The 21394-nt window shown below is 41.1% G+C and overlaps 1 protein-coding gene across 1 annotated transcript in view; it reads right to left on the bottom strand.

Annotated features, from left to right (window-relative positions):
* FLT1 (fms related receptor tyrosine kinase 1) overlaps window positions 1-21394 on the bottom strand; it is a 49332-nt gene that overhangs the window by 25983 nt on the left and 1955 nt on the right. The window contains exons 2-3 of the mRNA XM_069969871.1: window positions 4176-4272; window positions 3101-3321 (exon numbers count right to left, since the gene is read on the bottom strand). Coding sequence (XP_069825972.1) covers window positions 3101-3321; window positions 4176-4272 — 318 coding nt within the window. The remainder of the gene's footprint in view (window positions 1-3100; window positions 3322-4175; window positions 4273-21394) is intronic.

Below are 21394 nucleotides of genomic sequence, written 5' to 3' on the forward strand. Positions count from 1 at the left end.
AAAACAGCAAACGCCATTTGTATACTCACCCTCACTCCTGGGTCCATCTCTCTTTGAATCTCCCACCGATTGCAGGTCCTACTGCTCTGAGTATGTAAATGCCGGCCCCTTAACCCCCGCTGCCCGGAGCATACTGTACCTGGTCCAAGCTCCGGCTGCATCTGAAGCTCCCGGTCACCATAGGTACTGCCCAGCCAATCAGTATATGACCCCACCACAGTCACTGATTGGCTTGGTGGGACCTCCAGGAGCCTCAGATGCAGCCGAAGATCAGGTACAGTATGCTCCGGGCGGTGGGGGGTTAAGGGGGCCGGCATTTACATACTCGCAGTGGGATGACACCCACCCTAATAGTGATGACACCCACCCTAATAGTGATTCCTGTACTACACTAGAAGGATGTTGTAGTCATAGTATAATTGCATTATTCCTGAACCGCACAGTAACCATGGCATCCCTATTTTCATAATATGTGCCGCATTAGCCGGTGCCAACAATGATTTCCTCCTATTTTAAGGACGATGAAGGACTTGCATAAGGCAATTGAAAAACAAAGTTATTTTCCAGGGCTGGTGGATGTGTGAGGAGGTCAATAGTTCCATACCATCTGTAGGAATGATTGCTACCGATTTCCCAGGGACAAGGTCATTCATGTCACGAATTAAAAAAATAAAAAAAAATCTAAAATGTGCAAGTGTTATAGAGCAATTTCCTGTATTCTAGCATAGCTAACATGAAAAGGTGGACAAAAAGCTCCGCAGACATAATGTCACCACTGGCTGCTGCCAGATCTTTCGGAGGCCGGTCAATGTGTAACTCGCAAAAGTCTGGCTTTGTTTAAGACTAGGTTTTCTCATGAGAGATAAGTTTACAATGTTTCTACTTAGCTTAACCCACCAATAGGAACTGAAAATTAGCTAACGAGGCTAAAGTAGTCAGCTGATCACCAAGAAGTGAGAACAGGTTGCGATCCCTAGTAGATCTTCGCACCGACACCTGCTAACTACATAGCCTAGGTTAGAGAAAACTGTAGCCTTACTTTATATATACCAGCATTCCCCAAGAAAATAACATTCCATGAGAATCCAGTAGAATAAATTTGGTGAGGCTTATTCGAGCAACATAGTTACTGTGTATGTTGCTTGAATAAACCAGATTTATTCTACTGGATGCTGTCGGATTATTGCTCATTTGAAGTCACAGAGACATGTCATAATTTTTGATCGGTCAGGGTTGAGTGTTTAGAACACAACCGATCAGGAGAGCAAGCTGGAAAAAGTCCATGCTTAGTGCGTTGTCTCCTGGCTTTGTGTCATGTGACCTCTATGGCTGCATAATGTAAGCAGTGTATGGAGCCATCCCACTCACACAGACACACAGCAGGGAGAGAAACTTATTGCATCGCGGTTCTACTGATTGGTTGCGATCTGAACACTTAGCAAAACTTTTCACATGTTTCTGTGACATGGTCCAACAGCATCCATGTATGTTAACCTTCAATCTTTATTGGAAAACCAAACATACAAATACAACGTTTCGACCCCTGCAGCATCATACTTGACATAGATTCTGGTAAGGGTCGAAACATTGTATTTGTAAGCTTGGTTTTCCAATAATGATTAAAAATTAACATAGAAGGATGGTATTGAATCTTCTACTCACCAGTCCACTACCTGGGAATTTAAACCTTCCAGCGGCCATTCAACTACTACTACTGCTGACCAGGATATATTGGTGTTGCTGGCCCTCCCTTCAGTTTAACATTGATGTTTCTGTGACATGTCCAAAATATTTTTCTAATGACGGGTGCTCTTTAACTAATAGATTCCTAGTAAAGATAACACAAGAAGAGCCCAATGGTAGAAGAAAAGGAGTTCTTCATAGGCCTTCAGTTAAAATGTTGCTTAGTTTCCCTTCTACACCCTCCTTTTAGTTCACCACAAGAATAGAGACGGATACATCAAGTTAAGAAAATCCTTACTTTATTTCTTGACATCATTAACACCCATATAGAATAAAGTCTAGTTCAAAGTTAAAAAACAAAACAAAACATGTGACAAGGTACTTGGACCAGTACAAGAGATGAGGGCTGAGAAACTGCTTCTCTGCTGGAAGAGAAATCAGCAATCAACAGTAGAAGCAAGGTTGTAAAAGTGAAACTAAGCAAAATTTTTAATAAAAACCTATAGAGAAAATTAGCTTTTTGCACCATACTAAGTATAAAACAATGATAAGAAAAATTTATTTACAGACGTCCATAGCTTTTAAATTGTGTGAAGTATTGATAAAATAATGTCATAGGGATTACAGGGACAGTCTACTGTGACAATTCTAAGGATAGCGGAACAAGCTCATATCTAACCCTGCCTTTCCTAATTAATTAAAGTATAATTTCCTTTGGATACCGACACGGCTAGAAGACCTTGAGATACATTATTATTATTGCAGGAACTGTTGGCGCCATCAAACACGAAGAGGTGAAGACTCTGCATCCTTCCACTCAAACAGCCAAAGTATTGGAGCCAATATTTTTTTCCAGGAATATAGGAATGTATTTTTATCCAGTTTTACCTTAGGTCCATCACACTTTGGGCCTGTATTTAGTTGATATAAGCCATTTGGATAACATCTGACACACTTATCCTCCCCATTTGTTACTTCCTGGTCCAAAGAGACTGTGAAAGGGGTTGTCTGGCCCACAGGAAGTTGGGAGTTCCAGAGGATGAACAAAAGTTCAGCCAAAGACGGTAGTTTAGACATCGACAGGCAAACAAGGAAACAATAGTTTTGAAAAGGGAGGATAGGCATTTTCCATATAAAAATGTGTTTTTTTTATATTTTCCATAATTTTTTCAGGGAATCAGCATTGAGTGGACCTTTACGCAGAATTTAGGCACCAGGTCAACCAGAATTATAATTTTTTATTTTAATATTTGCTATGAATACCCTTTTTTTCTATGTTATGTCTTACATACTGTATATTCAACTTTTCAACTATGTACGAGGAGGAAAAACATAAGGGTCCATTTAAGAAAAAATGGAGAACCAGAAAGAATATTCATGATTTTAAAATAGAAATAAAAACTCAGCTCATATTTACCTGTAATAAATATATAGATACCGGATGGGTTCTTGGGTGAGGTAAAGTATTCGTACTGGCAACTATAGAATCCAGTGTCACTTATCTGAGCTTTGTGCAATGTTAAGTTTCTATGGCACACAGTCTTGGGGCTTCCCTGGCATGTATTATCGGTTATATGGAACCTTTTGCTTTCTTTCCTGGAAGCAGCTGGGAATTTCCAGACAACCGTTTGATCACCTCTGTAAGATGGAAGAGATAGGAAGAAGAGTAAATACACATTTATTAGACTTGTGTTCCAGTATGAGGTCACTATAGTTTTTCCTTATGGGAATGAGAGATGTTTTGTGCATATTGGATTGGTTTTCTTTGGATGGTTGGAATTTTTTCCCATTGCTGTTGCGGTTAAAATAGCTGTCATGGTTAAATACATAACAATAGAATTCTCAGCACTCACCATTCTGTTAGCTTGTAGTATTTATTACATCTCAAAAATAAAACATAAATGGTACAGCACAGACAGCCCTCCCCGGCGTGATCGCTCCTGCCGGGCGCAAGGTCCGGAGAGTGGTCACGCCGGGGAGGGCTCTCTGAGCTGTAACTTTTATGTTTCATTTTTGAGATGCAGTAAATACTGCAAGCTAACAGAATGGTGAGTGCCGAGAATTCTATTGTTATATTCTATGTGGGATCTGCTCCCTTCTGCGTGCACCGACGTTAACAGATTGCCAAACTTGGTTTTGAAATGGTCAAATACATGACTTTGGCCACCTTAGTGGATGGTACTGATCCATCTAATTGGAGAAAAACCAATGTAAACTTTTGTAAGAATAAAATTGAAATGTTGTTGTGGTATAAGATTATAAGAAAGTCCAGATGGGTCCTGATGTGTTCATCAAAGCAATGAAGAAATGAGTGACATCACTGTAGTTATACTCATCTATCTATAACAGTTCTGAAAATTAAGGAAAGTTCTGGAAATTTATGCTATAGTATAGAATAGATGCTAAAATTTGGCAGTAACAGACTGTAATGGGGCAATAGTCGATGTCAGCCCTACTAAATAGGTATAAAGTAATTGTATAACCAAGCTTACCTGCATGTAAGGTGTATTGGCTGCCCAACTCTTACTACTAACTCCTTTCCCTTTATATTTAATACAGGTGCTTTTAACTTGGAGCCAGAACTGTGACCTAAAAGACAAAGAAAATCATACTGAGAAATGAGGATAAAGTACAAGATTCCAGCAGTACAGGTGAACGGCAGCTTCAGAACACTGGGAAACAGATGGCGGTTCTGCCAGTACAATGGCTGACCACTGCAGACTAATGATAGTCATGATTTCTATGGCCAGAAATAAATAGGCATTATTACACATAAATAGTAATTCCTTAAAGGGGTTGTCCAGGCTTACAAAAACATGGCCACTTTCTTTCAGAAACAGCATCTGTAGAGATGAGCGAATACGATTCGATCGAGATGGTATTTGATCGAGTATTGTGGTATTCGAAAGATTCAAATTCAATCGAGTAGTGAGGCGAATACGTGGGAAACATTTGAAAGCCCTCCCATTGCAGTTGGCGCTTTTTTAAATCCAATGACCATGCAGGGAGGCTGTGAGGGGCCCTGGGAGTACGCACGCAGCGCGAAAACGGCGTCTACCCTCATTGGATGGCTGAACCACATGACCTTGAATCTTAAATACTTGGCTCCCACCTCTCAACCGCAGATGAGCTTTCAACCTAGTCAGGGAAAGATCTTGCAGCAGGGAGAGATAGGTTTTAGTAGCGTTTGGTTAGGCAGGCTTAGTACAGAACCCAAAAGTGCTTTTCAGGGCTGAGATCAAGCGAAAAAGTCATCTCTGAATCCAAAGCATTTCTCCGTGCTAAGACATAGATGATATAACAGCAGCATCAGCATCAGCATCTGTATTCATTCCAGTACCCTGTGTGTACAAGTGATTTATAGTGTTTCTGTTTAACACCCCTAAGGGCACGTTATACATACTGTTCCAGTAGCCCAGTAAAAGGCACGTGATACATATTGTTCCAGTAGCCCAGTAAAAGGCACGTGATACATAATGTTCCAGTAGCCCAGTAAGGGCACCTGATATATACTGTTCCAGTAGCCCAGTAAAAGGCACGTGATACATATTGTTCCAGTAGCCCAGTAAAAGGCACGTGATACATATTGTTCCAATAGCCTAGTAAAAGGCACGTGATACATATTGTTCCAGTAGCCCACTAAGGGCACCTGATACATACTGTTCCAGTAGCCCAGTAAAAGGCACGTGATACATATTGTTCCAGTAGCCCAGAAAAAGGCACGTTATACATACTGTTTCAGTAACGTTTGTACAGCATGATGCGTGATACGCGCGAATAACATGATGCTCTGCGGACGCACATTGGAATCATGTGTGTAACACTGCACAAGAAATACGAACGAAATGTGTGAACATTGCCATAAATGTTCGTAAAGCGTTTGCAAATATTTTCCCTTCGCAACTGCAGAAAGTGGCATTATACTAAGATTTTGGGGTGTTGGGTGCACCCAGGCATGCTCCACCTAATGTCCCAGTGTCATTCCGGAGGTGTTGGCATCATTTAAGGAGGTTTCATGGGGGACTTGGTGACCTCCAAGTGGTCGAATTTGGATTTTCAAGTGCAGAGAATTTTTTTCCCCTAGACTATAATGGGATTGAATATTTGTTCGAATAGTCGAATCTTGGTGCCTATTCGATTTGAATTCTCGAAAGTCGAATATTTCACTACTCGCTCATCTCTACTCTCCTGTGCTCACTTTGGGTGTGGGTTTTGCAGCCCAGTTACATTGAATTGAAGAGAGCTGAGTTGCAATACCACATACAACCTGAGGACAGGGGTGGTGCTGTTGTGCAAGAAAGTAGCTGTGTTTATTCTAATCCCAGATAACGCTTAACTTTAAAGGCAAGTACTAGTACAAGTATTACAAACCACAATACATACACTTCATCATGACACTACCACAATAAATCAACTACGTGAAAATAACCAAGCCCTGAACACCATCTTACATGTACATACAGATAGCTCATGCTCCTCCAGAGCTGCATTCACAGTTCTTCTGGCTGGTCACCCTGCCTGTTCAGTGTCTATACAGAGCTTGGCTGTGATTTGGATTCTGAGAAGCATGTGATGCTGTTCTCATGTTTTCCCACTTTAAAGAAACAGTCTGTGACCATATTGGTTAAAAGAAGATTTTTTGATTAAAGAATTTCTTCTTTAACCAACAGCAATCCACTGGTGATGGGTTTTTAACACTTTACAATAAAGACGTGTCTATGAACTCAGAGGTAGATCATTCTGATTTTATAATGCACAGAGACTGTTGCAGTCCATGATTTTTTCCATTACTCTTTAGGGGAGATTTATATAACATGATGTAAAGTGAAACTGGCTCAGCTGCCCCTAGCAACCAATCAGATTCCACCTTTTATTTTCCAAAGAGTCTGTGAGGAATAAAAGGTGGAATCTGATTGGTTGCCGGGGGCAACTGAGCCAGTGTCACTTTACACCATGTTTGATAAATCTTCCCCTTGTGTACAGCTAGTTGTTTCTGAAAGTAATTCCATCATATAGGCCTTGAATACCTAGATTCAATTGTGATCTTGTGAACAGCATCTATTCTATAGAATATATGAGACTGGGCCAGATTGGTTCTCCAAAAGCTGTAAATATTCCTGTACAAGAAATTCCGTATATCATAAAGGTGAACTCAAAAAATTGATCAAAACAATCAGTGCAAGAAAGTTATACAGTAAATGACTGCTTTTAAAAAAAATCGAACCCATCCCGTACTTATCAGCTGCTGTATATCCTGCAGGAAGTGGTGTATTCTTTCCAATCTGACACATTGCTCTCTGCTGCCACCTCTGTCCATGTCAGGAACTGTCCAGAACAGTATAGATTTTCTATGTCCTGGACAGTTCCTGACAGACAGAGGTGGCAGAACAATGGGAAAAATGGTCAAGCAAGATATATTTAGGGCTCAAGTATGTGATGTATCAGTACTTCTGATCATAAGAATCATAATGACTATGAAAAGTCTCTATGGGTTTTCTCCTAAGCAGGTAAATCAGAAAGTTTCTCTTAACTGTCAGTGAGAGACAGTAATGCCATGCTGCATAGCGTTTTAAAGGGGTTATCCAGCGCTACAAAAACATGACCACTTTTTCCCCTCTCTTGTCTCCAGATTGGGTGAGGTTTCAAACTCAGTTCCATTAAAGTAAATGGAGCTTAATTGCAAACAACACCTAAACTGGAGACAAGAGAGGGGGGGGAAAGTGGCCATGTTTTTGTAGCGCTGGATAACCACTTTAGGGATGTTCTTCAGATCTTCATGAATCCACACATCATATGTTCCACCTTCTGTAGTATTAGGACACATAAAAGCCGATCAAAAGGACACGGCCTAGGAGAGCAGTGCCATGTCTTTATATTAAACTTGTCTAGGATGTGAAACGTCTTCTATAAACAACGACATCATCAAAGGGCGCAGCTATAGGGGGTGCAGCGCCAGCAGATGGGGTCTGGGGCCTGAGGGGGCCACAACTCTGAATATTAGAAATAACACATGGTGGGGAGAAGGGGCCCTGTTAGACTTTGTATTGAGGTTTAGGAGCATCACGTTACACCTCGAACTATAGAACTCCTTTAAGAAGCAGAATTAATTCCCCCTGACACGATATTGCATCACCCAAGATGAGGTAAGCCATGCTGTCAAACCAATTGGAAGTCATTGCGGAATCAGGAATGTGACCCACGCCATTTAAATAAACAGAGACGTAACCCGGACCTGTATCCTGGAGCCGTGTCATTTACATGGAGTCTGAGGACTGAAGCTTGTGTGAGTCTGACATCATATCTATAAGGCTCCACAAGACACGAGGATGGTTCCTGCAGTTTCTCCATCAGCGGTGCAGGTTACCACCGGACGTAATTGGCCATTACAAAGAGATTAGCCGGGAATCTGTACTGTATGTTTTGCCGGCTTGTCAAGATCAAAGCGGCCAAAAATCCTAATACCTTACTAAATGAAAACAGTGGATTTGCTGAGTTTTGCTCACATGAATGAAATGTTCACAGAACATCTGGAACCCTGGACTGCCGAGTGCTGAAAACACCAGGGACAGCAGCAGTCACATGGTGCAACGGGGAAATGTCACTTCTACAAAGTACTCTAGTGTGTCAGCAACATCCAGGGCACACCGCCTAAGCTGGATCTATCCAGGGGGACGTATGTAACCTACAGAAAAGTGCAGAAATAACCAACACAATGAACTTTATTCCCATTTATTTATAAGATCTAGGTTATGTTTTCCATATATTGTATTTAGTTTTTATTACATATACATTTTTTTTTATTAATATATGTTCTTTTGGCTCATAGCTCCCTCAGCATCATCACCATATTTTCTTTGGTAGCCTAAAGGGCTTAAAGGGGTATTCAGAATTTCAAGGAATGCTCCAGGGTCATTACACACAGTTATTGAAAGGGGTTGTCCAGCAAAGATCTTTTTCTTTTCAAATCAACTGGTTTCAGAAAGTTATATAGATTTTTAATTTCTTTTACTTTAAAGGGGTAGTGCGGCGCTCAGCAATTATTCACAGAATAACACACATTACAAAGTTATACACCTGGGTAATGTATGTTATGTCTGTGAATCGCCCCCTTCCCGTGTCCCCCCACCCCCGCACGTGTACCCGGAAGTGTGGTGCGATATACATACCTGACGCGTGTTGACCCCCGTCTTCTGTCGATGCAATCTTCGGGAGGCCGGCCGACTCGCTGCAGCCGGCCCGCATGCCGGCCCCACTCTGCAGCGTCATCAGCTGCTCAGCCGCGATTGGCTGAGCCTAACTGAGGGGGGCCGGCAGGAGCAGGTCGGCCGGCCTCCCGAAGATGTACTTATAAGCTCCTAAATGTCATGCAGGAAATGTTGTTTTATTTTCAGTCTGACACAGTGCTCTCTGTTGACATCTCTGGCCGAGACAGGAACTGTCCAGAGAAGGAGAGGTTTTCTATGGGGATTCATATAAAACTGAGAGTTCCTGTCTCGGCCAGAGATGTCAGCAGAGAGCACAGTGCCAGACTGAAAATAAAACAACATTTCCTGCATGACATACAGCAGCTATTAAGTATAGGAAGACCGGAGATTTTTAAACAAAGTAAATTACAAATCTATATAACTTTCTGATATCAGTTGATTTGAAAGAAAAAGATTTTCGCTGGACAACCCCTTTAAATAGAAGTAAATATATACAAATCTATATAACTTTCTGAAACCAGCAGATTTGAAAGAATTTTTTTTTTTTTGCTGGATAACCCCTTTAATCCCACATCCTTAGGCCATGTTCACAAAGATCTCTGCAAAGATCATCCCGGCCGGTACTGCAGTACCGGCTGGATGATCTTTATGGCCGCAGAGTTCTGATGCGGGCACATCTGCGCGTGCCTGCATCTGAACTTCCCATTGCACACTATAAAGCTTGCGGCCACAGCTGCTCGCTCCAGTGTGCGCTGACATGGTTTCCTACGGCCGCTATTCAATGAATAGCAGCCACAGAAAACTGACATGTCAGTTCTTTGTGGCGCCGCTTGGGATCCCAGCTGGAGCGTATACCATGTGTATACGCTCTGGCCGGGATCCTATAGAAGATGCAGTGTAGCTATGCGTACAAAGTACGGCCTTTGTTGCCAATTGCAACAACGGCTGTACTTTTACATTGTGTGAACATAGCCTTTAATATGTATCATCCCCTTTATTTTGCACTGTTGCTCCCTATGTGCTCCTTCTCAGTGCGGCAAGAGTGGACAGGGCTTCAGCAGCCCATGAGGATAGCAGACTACATTTCCCATCATGCTTTGCTGCCACCAACTCCAGGCTGTTCTGCCCTTTTATTTCCTTGGTTGCGACTCACATCCGCATTCATCACAGCTGTCTCCAGCCTCTCACACAGTTCTTATGGCACTCCCTAGCTGCTTAGTCTCTCACCGCATCTTAATCCCCAACATCTGCTGTTTCATAGACAAACAGTTCAGCCTTCTATAACAACGGAGGCTGAAACTGAGCATGTGCGACCAGAAAACTAAAGCCGGTCATAATCCTAGACCACAAGCTATAAAAATTTTATGGGCCAGCAGGTAGTCATTGATTAAGTAGAAAACAACTATTAAAAAGATTTAAAGGGAGTTTTTATATTGAATACCCCCTTTAAGATAGGAATGAACCTTATAATTGTGAAGGTAAATTGTATGTCATGTCAAGGGACAAGCTAGTGGTTTAGTGGTGACTTTGTTTGCCACAATATGCAAAAACCTCTTTGAAGGAGACTAGTGACTATGGCACAACAACAACAACAACAATAATAATAATAATAATAATAATAATAATAATAAAAACATAAAAGAAATTACCACAACCAGCCAGCACGGGGATCTAGTGGTGGCATCTGCTCAAAATAACATACTAAAATAACATACTAAGCTCAATAAATTGCAAAAAAATAAAAAATAAAAAAAATATCTTTCTGTTTGCGGCGTTGCTAGGGATCCCGGCCAGAGAATATACTATGTACACGCTCTGGCCGGGATCCCATAGACAGAAAGGTAATCTACCAGACAACAGATAGCCCAACTTTCCTGGTCTTCTGAATGGGGAGTTAAGATATCGGATAGGATAAGAGATAGACAAGGAGTCTGAGAGAACCACTGTAAGTGCAGGAATTGTGTCTGGATTACTTGCCACCCATTGATTCCAAAACAGGTAAAGGTTATGTTCCCACAGCGTAAGAGACCGGCCGTTCCGTGACCTGGCCAGGTCACGGAACAGCCGGTCTCTGAAAAAATCATCTTTCTGGCCACAGAGTTCTGATGCGGCCACATCCGTGCGTGCCTGCATCAGAAGACTCCACTGCACGCTATGGAGCGAGCGGCCGGGTCCGCTCGCTCCATAGTGTGCACTGACATGGGATTCTGCAACCGCAGAAAACTGACATGTCAGTTGTTTGCGGCGTTGCTAGGGATCCCGGCCGGAGAATATACTATGTACACGCTCTGGCCGGGATCCCATAGACAGAAAGGTAACTTATATTTTCGCAACTTATATAACGGCCATGGTTTTACGAAAATATACGTTGTGTGAACCTAGCCAAAACTAGTAAGATGAATCTCTGGCGACTTGACAGAAAGGGATGATGGTGTGTTTACAACTAGACAATGGCAGGGGCAGCAATATCAGCAGTGACAGCTGGCAGTAATGTAATACTATCATGTTCATGGAATAGCTGGGATCAGAGATAACTCCTATCACACCCATTTAACCTATTAGATACTGATGTCAATAACAACTGCGGTGTCTATGCGGTTAGACAGAGAAGGGGAACTCTCTCTTACTGTATTGGGGTGTAATAAAAGAGCTCCAGACCCGCCATAATTATATGTCTAACTATATTAGGCACTGTCTAATAGATTGTAAGTTTATCAATACTACTTAGTGTACTAAAGAGTTATAAAATGGATCAAACATTTGAATTGTACATGCTCTCAACCGTGTACATGTTATCAGCATGTGGACAATGTAAATCAATGACAGCAAGAATAGATCTTGAAAATTAAAGCTGATTTCAAGGACTTTTGGCCTGTCCTTCTGATCAGTGGAGGTCTGACACCTGGGCACCACTGCAGATCAACTAGTTACCAAAGCATTTTCGTATAGAGTCAACAGAGCAGAAGCAGACAGCGCCATGCATTATGTGGTGGCCATGCTGGGTTACTGCAGCTCAGCTCCATCCTCTTTATGCCCCTTACATACACTCTGTACAGAGCTTTTATATATAGTCCTATGACAAACCTTGACAACCATAGACAAGTAGAGCCCAAATACTGGTCGCTTAATAATACAACTATACGATTCATAAATACAACTTATACATACATGACGGATTGACCGCCTTCAAATATGGCTGATAACAGAAAGCAAATAAACATGAACACACCAAAAAAGGCAGCAACAAAGGAACCAAACATGACAACTAGCTTCAGCGATGCAAACTGTTACAAACAACATGTAAGAACATACGGCCTATAATAAGGGCATGAGAAAGCTTCCAGGAATCTGTTTATTGCTGATAAAGTCCCATCATTAATTACAGGCACAAATGACACAGAGAATTCCACAAATACTGGAGGATGTTTAATTACAACAATAGCAAAGAATTAGCTCATCTCCAAACCATTAAATGAGGAAGGCGCTAGTAAATGGGTAACAGTAACAGGGGTCAGAGGTCAACATCTCCACTCAAACAGGGTTAGTCAATTAGGAAACTGCAAAAGAAAAGCTCTAATTGCTTGTTTACACATTTTCACATTTGAAATATTTGGAGTCATTGATTTGAATTAATTGATAATTAAAGGGCTTGTCCACTTTCAACTATTTATTTTTCTTAGAAGTGTTTGTGGACAGTAAGAGCCCTATTACACGAGACGATTATCGAATGTAAACGATAATCATTCTGTGTAATTGCAGGCAACGATCGAAAAATCGTTTTTAATGTCGTTGATCGTTGATTTAGCTCTGAACCTAAAATTATCGTTAATCATTTGTTAATTGTTTGCTGTAATTCCACATTCTTTCACTCAAGTTCCGCATTTATTCACTAATCGTTCAGTGTAATTGCACATTGTTCATTGTTTTGCTGGGATCAGAAGGAATAAACGATCATAGTAACGATCACAATAACGATCGCAGTAACAATTGTAACTAATGACCATCGTTCTGTGTAATATGGTGAACGATTTCAGGTTAACGATAAACAATTTCGTTTGCGGTCGTTTATCGTTAGTCGTTAATCGTTAAAAATCACTCCGTGTAATAGGACCCTTAGCTGATCCCTAAGCTGGAACCTAGTAAAACGTGTTCAACTTCTCTGCAGCACCTCCTCAGGAAAAACTAAGAATTACAGTGTTGGTCCTCCACAGCAAAATGTATTCTTTGTAGTCCCTGTTCTCTTAAATAGATAACTGTTTCCTATTAAGTGGCAATTAAATTTTTTAACCAGAAAGTAAGAGTAAGACTTAGGTGGTGTAATGGCATGAGGAACTACATTAGTTGGCAGTAATCTTGAAGTGCTGTAAAGATTGGCATTGGCTTGGGTTAGCTTGCCGTCACGGTTGGCTTCCAGCTTAAGGGACACACAGCAGTATTGAGCGAGTGGTACAGAGGTTCAGTGATATGAGGGATGTTCGTCTGCTGCCTAACTGCATAAATTATTACTTCATTTACTTGTATACAACATAAATGTCATCACCTAGCTCATAAACCAGTGGCTGGTTTGGACAAGAGCCCAAGAACATCAATCTACTGAGTTGGCTATTTATATGGTTATGTCACACTGCAGAGTCGCACACTAAAGTCTAAGAATATGCAAGCAGTAATACTACAGTTCGACCCAACATTACCATCCAGGGAGACCAAAGTCAAGCTACGGTCTTGTTATTGAGAGACAACAAATATGTACAGATCACATGACAACACAATGCTATGGAGGTCATTGAAATTCAATAAAGGGGTTCTCCACTTGTCAGAAGGGTCCCTTGACAATAAGCTAATTACAAGTATCCTGATCCCATCTTATAATCTGATGAGAAAACTGGCAGTTTAATTTCCCAGCAGCGCCACCACAGGGGAAATTGAGCATTGCACTGTACTTATTTAAATCACTGGGTAATGGAGGAATAATAAGAATTCCTTTTTTCATATAGTTCCAACATATGCTGCATTTAAAATCTGCCCCCATTGGGGCTTACAATCTAAATACTGTACCAAATTCACCTATCTGAGTGTTGTAGCGGACGTGGGTAGAACATGCAAACTCATTGCTGTCCTTTGTGGGATTTGCATCCAGAAACCCAGCGTGGCAAGACAATGGTGCTAACCACTAAGCCACCGCCACTCGGAAGTCTATCATAGGTTATATAAAGAAGGGTTTCCTACACTTTAGAATCTCTGTAAGTCACACAAAGGTTAGGACACTGTAAAAGGATGGGTCACCACAACCACAATGTTTCACTTAAAGGGGTAGTTCACCCAAATTTTTTTTCTTTCAAATCAACTGCTGCCATGAAGTGCCAGAGATTTGTAATTTACTTCTATTAAAAAATCTCAAGCCTTCCAGTACTTATCAGCTGCTGTATGCCCAACAGGAAGTTGTATTATTTCGAGTCTGGAGAGCAGGAGAGGTTTTCTATGAGGATTTGCTCCTGTTTTGGACAGTTCCTGACATGGTCAAAGGAGGCAACAGAGAGCACTGTGTCAGACAGGAAAGAAAACACCACTTCCTGCTGGACACACAGCAGCTGATAAGTACTCGAAAACTTGAGATTTTTTAATAGAAGTGAATTACAAATCTCTGGCACTTTATGGTACCAGTTGATTTGAAAGAAATTTTTTTTTGGGTGGACTACCCCTTTAAAGGGTGTGTTAACACTGAGGAAAAAAAGGCCGAAATTCTGAGTGGAATCCCCTCCAGGGACTCTGCTCGGAACTCCGCCTGCCTCACTGTCTCAATGTTAAGCATAGGGTGCCTCCACTCTCCGTGGCTCTCAGCTGAAAGAATTGACATGTCATTTTTTTGACAGAGCAGAGAGCGGAGACGCCCTATACATAATATTGAGACAGTGAGGCAGGCAGAGTTCCGAGCAGAGTCCGTGGCAGGGATTCCACTCCACACTCTTTTCCTCAGTGTGAACACACCCAAATGGGAAAAGTGGTGACAATCATAAGAATTCCAAGATGGTTGAGAAACTACTATGAACACCATGCTACAAAAGATCATTGTGGAACACCACTAGCCTAAAAGAAATATCTGACTCCATAATAAAAAAGTTTTCACCAGCATTACCTAAGAAATGGCGCTACTACTGTATATCATATACAGTAACAGACATGATCTTGTAGAGGGCCACCATTATGGCCCATAAAGGTAGATGGCAATCACCCACCCAGGGTTAGGGAACCTTGGCTCTCCAAATGTTGCAAAACTACAACTCCCATCATGCCTGGACAGCCAAAGCTTTAGCTTTGGCTGTCCAGGCTTGATGGGAGTTTTAGTTTTGCGACAGCTGGAGAGCCAAGGTTCCCTATGCCTGGCATATAGGCTACTTTGTCAGTCAAGGATATCATACTAGTTTTGCTATCACTAATATTCTAATAATTACATTTAAACAATCATTTCAGGTTTAGCTTTAAAAAGGAATTTAAATAACATAGCAAAATAAGAAACCGATATCTCTTCTTGGCCTAAACCGGCGACTACTTTATAAGGATACATTTAGTTGAATAACAGAAAATCCATTGCAGAAGTCACAGAGTGTTACCCAGACATTACCCAGACAAACCTGGAGTTTACAAGATAAACAATAACTATTATAGATATGACTAATGGAACAGAGCAAAGGTCTCAAATTCTCCCAGAGATTCCTTAAAATCTTGTTCTGAGCTCTAACCTTCAAGAGCATTTAGATGGTATGGGATCGTAAAAAAAACTCTTCTTTGTGACATTGAAAATTAATGTACAATTGCCACAAAGAACTGACCGCAATTCACACAACACAATACATTTCATAGTCAGTTTAGCCCTTTTGCCACTCAATTCCTTATAATGAGTGACCCTTTGGTTGTCCTATTAAGCTACCCATTGGACTATCTGGGTTACAGCTTTGCCAACACACCCATCAAACAACAATGAGATTTCGCAGCCATTTTACTGCAAAACTGCAAATAATGTTCATGAACATTATTTGTGGTCATAATCATCAAAAGATGGCTGCCTTTTGCCATTAAAATGATGGGCATCCAAAAAGACGTCCATAAAACAGCGAGAAAAAGATGGTGTGTGAACATAGCCTAAACATGTAAAGAAGTGTTAGAATATACAACAAATGCTAATGTTATGGAGCTCCTGAGATCTTACACGTCAAAGTAATTGGGATGAGGACAGTATACCAGTATATCAGTAAATCAGTAATTCTAAATAAGTCTCCATATACTGCTAGAGCTCTTCAATCAGAAACAGTAAGGGAATCTCTGTATCCAACCAATACCTTGTTCTGTGCCGAGGAGGGACAAGAACCTGTAAAACAGATAGGCTGCTCTTGCTTCTGGAGGACATTCTGGTTCAGCTCTTTTAGAGGTATTATTCCTTTTCCCTATGAAGAAGGACTTATCTGTATTCATACTTAACTGAAAATACAGTATGTTGTACTTTTCCTGGGAAAAACCACATCTTATTATAGGATGGGTTCGAAAAAGTTCTCCCTGGTTAGCAACTTTACAGAAAGTTTCATTATGCATATAGAAGTGATAGGTGGACTGGTGTCTATGGAATTAATGACTCATTTCTTTGCGGTTTTGTCACAAACATACTGTTCTGCCTGTGGCTTTCCTATTAGACCACATTTCTTGGTATTGCCGTGTCACATACTGTACTAGAATCGCTCCTACGCCTTCTTGCTGGATTTATAGCAATGTGCTGAAATCATATTCTGCCTCCCCCAAGTTTCCAAGTTCAGTAACTGAGGGGGAAATTTGACAATCGATAACATCACCCACGCTTGTGGAGCTACGTCCGACAATGCCCAGCAATGAGCCACAGTCAGATAATAATGTAAATGTCGCTGCAGAGTCATGACGTAAACTTGGTTAATCCAATGTTTACCATATCAAATGGGGTTACATTAGATTTCATATGATTTAGTTGACTCATTGTTGGGGAAAAACATGGCTTTATTTTAAAAAATAAAATATTCAAGGTCCACCAAGCTTACTAATATTGTATCCATGGTATGTGAATAGAAGTCTCAGTTCTTTATGTTAGAATTAAAATCATTAGGTTTTCCTTGGTAGAGTCAAGTATGAAGGTACCATAGAGATGACTCGGACATCTAGATAGAGGCCTATGACTATGGAGAAGTGGGCTACAGCTGAGGTTTTCCATGGTATAGTCAAGGATGAATGTACGATAGAGATGACTAGGACATTTGGGTAGAGGACTTTGAAGGAGTGGGCTACAGCTGAGGTTTTCCATGGTATAGTCAAGGATGGAGGTACCATAAAGATCACTAGAACATTTGGGTAGAGGACTTTGGAGGAGTGGGCTCCAGATAAGCTTCTTTTGCATGATGGTGTAAACCTGTGGAGGGCTACCCTAGTCCCACATGCATGGAAAAGGAAAAGAATAGAAACAGTATTCCAAAACTGGGTCCAACTTGGATTGGATCCAGGTATTCACGGCATGCAAAAGACACTTCTATGAGGAAGTAAATACTTGATGAAAGGTCTATAAGTCCTCTCCTATCTGGATATAGTAAGCCGCCATGGTATTCAAACAGGATGTTCCTAAATAACCCTGACCACTATCAGGATCATCCATTAAAATGTAGACAGTGGATGCACAATCCAGTCCCGGAAATACATGTCAACTATCTTACTACCATGTTTCTTAATGTGATATACTCATGAGATAATAAGAACTTATGGGGTTTCCAGGATATGTAAAAAACAAAATGGTAGTCAACTATAATACAAAAACGATCAGAAATGGAATTATTCTGATCATGGTTGACCTGTTAATTTTGGTAGGACAGTCTCTTTCTTGTCTTATTACTCAAGTCCAGATAATAGAATGCTGGATACAAAGTATGAGACAACAAAGTGTTTCAATGCATAGTACTATGGGTCCTATTATATGGAATGGTTAACAGCTGAAATGCTGTGTAATAGGGCAGTGGTCAACCATCCGATTTCTTGACTCGCTAAAAAATCTTCATTCATTGGCCACATATCTCCCCATGTAATAGCATGTGCAGCTGATGAATAATGGAAGGCAATGGAAGGATTGTTCATACCATCCCCATGCAATGGTTGAGCCTTATAATGGGCTCTTTAAGCAAACACCCATCTACAAGATCTCACAGTAAGAGTTGGACCGTGTAATAGAGACCATTGAAAGCAACGATTAATATAGCAAGTCAAATGGCACACTTACACTGGGCAATGATCAAGAGGTGAATAGTCAAGGGAACAATCGTTTATAACTCGCCATATTTGCGGTGGGCATTTATTTCTGTTGCTCTTAAAAGGGCAATTAAGGGATAAACGTTCTTAGGAACGTTCATATGGAGGATAAGTGGCTTATATAAAAGGCCTCATATAACGTATAACCTAATTTTAGCTGGTAAGGTATATTAATGATAGCCAAATCATCACTCTTATTGTAGGAGGTAAGATAGCCCTATGTAAAAGGTAAGATAGCCCTATGAATGTCGAATTGAGTATACAGCTGCATTACGGTTTAATCTGTAATACAGTGTTCATAGGAATTTGGGCATGGTCAACTGAGGGTCTTCCTTATGGATTTGCATGAAATGCAGTCTTCTATCGCATGCTGTTTAACAAATGTATTACCAGTCATTGTTTCTATGAGAGGATTATTTGCCTCTAAGATCCACCATTCATCCGTACACACTATGCACAACTCCAACATGCAGTTCGGATTGTCTACTTAGTTAACTGGATTACAGATAGAATAAAAATACTTAAAAAAGGTTACTGCCCACAGACACGTCTTTCAGCAAATTACATGAAAATAGTTAAACCTTTAACGTCATTGACAAGAAACGAAGTTCTGAGGTCCAGAAATGTGCTAGGAATAAGGAAGGTGGGAAGCTCGACTTCCTGCTTCTCCTATCCCAAGGAAGGTGAGCCCAGATATTACATAAAAGACGGCAGGTCAGGCCTGAGTATCATGGAGTGTTAGAGGAAATCAAAGTGGAAACACACAGGGGACAAAGAGCAATGCACTCAGGTAAGAGGAAGGAGATGAGCTATTTATAGGTAGGGGACTGGGAAGAACACAGCCAAGGATATGGGAAAGTCATTTCCTTTTGATATCAGGAAAAAGCCTATTTAAGGTAATTAGGAAAAACAGGGATGTCCACTTACGTAGGAGAGACAGGAACAGAGGAGAAGTCGGGACAGGCTGTGACATGAGAGAGCTGGGGTATAATGACAGGAATCAGAGGTGTGGCTGGAAGACAAGGCTTTTCCATGTTTCATTGAAGACAATTTATTCGAAAATTGGTCAACTGCAAAATGACTTGGCTACATTGTGGTTTTCCACTTCCATATTATTTAGTGGATACATTATCCATCACCCTGGATCTAACATTACCAACACTGTCAGTTTTATGGAAGCCTATGAAGCCATGCATGCTGTTTGCCCATTTATGTGCACGGAACAAAACGGTACCCCAATAGCCAATGTCACACATACAGGGGTCTAGGACAGGAGACATGGGAAGGCCAGGCTTTTACATTGATGAGATGAGACTCTATAGCAGCTGTTGCAAAAGCACAGGGGTATGGAACATTGGCTCTCCAGCTGTTGCAGAACTACAACTCCCATCATGCCTGGACAGCCAAAGCTAAAGCTTTGGCTGTCCAGGCATGATGGGAGTTGTAGTTTTGCAACAGCTGGAGAGCCAAGGTTCCCTACCACTGTCCTAGCGTGATGGGACAATTGTTTCTGACAGTTGTAATAGCTAGTAAGATTGCTAGAGCGAGCGTCCTATAGGCTTTCTATGAACTCTGTCTCCTTCAATGAAGAAAGAGAATGGGAGAGAGGAGCTCTATAGGGTTCTGAACACTCAGACCCCAACCAATCAAAACTTTTGGAATATCTTGGGTCAAAACTTTTTGAAAATTGTATAAAGAATAAATCAAAATAAAAAAATGAAACCGTAGCATAAACTCCTATGTGTGAACAATATCCTAAATCTACAGGGTCACTATTTAACCAGTCAAGAACACAAAATCACTGCTGATTCAATCGATCTGCGAGGGCATGCTGGGAGTTGTAGTTTGGCAATTGGCAAGACTGTATATCCTTAATACAATGCCTGTACACAATACATATATGCTAAGTTTAATTTTATTACATCCCTCTCAGAATCCCTACTTTTCTGCATCTACTTTGCACCTGTAGTACTTTGCCATAGTAAATAACCCACCACAGGGAGATGATCTAATAGCCCCAGCAAAAACGACTGAACTCTATGAACTAATGTCATGGAATGAACCACAATGTTCCCTTTGACTGGGCGGACGGACTGCCGCTAGCATCTCTGATAGAAAAGATGATTTGCGAGATGTTTGCACTGTATGGAACTGGGAAAGTTTTTCCTTTGGGTTACGGAATTAGCACATAGGTTACAATGAGCCAAGAGCTGTAATTAGACTGTAAGCGATGGAATTATAACTGGAAACATCCCTGGGCTTTGTGTCTGGCATTGTGCTGCATGGACAGAGATTGGGTAATTGTAAGGCATGCTTCTGAATAAACACATCCACAGCCGCTCCTATCCAGGCCTCATAAAGATCTGCTTCCAGATAGCTCCGACACGTTGGGTACATTGTTTATATCATATTCTGGCTCTGGCTTCAATGGAAATGTAAACCGACTAATCTATACTGATACACTCGGCTTCCTCTGAATCAAAGCTGCTTATCTGGTCCAGCAGTGACAAAGACTTCTACATAGATGTCAGAAGGAATTCTCTAAGTCAGCTTCATTGTTCTATGGCAAAATGCATTCCTAGAAAAAGGAGTCGGAAGATGGTTTTCCATACATATCAGCTAGCAATACTTATTCGGCAGACGGCTATGTCTCCTGACCTCCCATAAACATTAACACATGGGTTGGTAGAGTGTGGATATGTTTGTAATGGGGAGATAGGGGTAAGTCGCTGGTGGACACCCCCTCCTCTGGTGGCTTTCCATCCTGGGATGGTTGCCTGGTTCCATCATGTATAGCCAGCTTTAGTTTGTTGACCTAGCTTTGTATCTAAATACCTGGCCCAAATCGGAAAGACCCTTACCAACATACCTGGCACACCTACTGTAGTAGCTAGCATGTAGTTAGGTAGCCTATAGCATACAGGTTTCTCAATATGTCAGAAAACCTGTTACAAAGTGAACCTTGTGGATCAACGCCTCCTATAATGGTGGTCTTCAGCCTGAGACTCTCCAGACTACAACTCCCAACATTATGGAAGTAGTAGTTAGATAGATAGATAGTAGTAGTAGATAGATAGATAGATAGATAGATAGATAGATAGATAGACAGACAGACAGACAGACAGACAGACAGATAGATAGATAGATAGATAGATAGATAGATAGGAGATAGATAGATAGATAGATAGATAGATAGACAA

Source organism: Dendropsophus ebraccatus, chromosome 5 (genome assembly GCF_027789765.1).
Source record: "Dendropsophus ebraccatus isolate aDenEbr1 chromosome 5, aDenEbr1.pat, whole genome shotgun sequence".
Classification (NCBI taxonomy): Eukaryota; Metazoa; Chordata; class Amphibia; order Anura; family Hylidae; genus Dendropsophus; species Dendropsophus ebraccatus.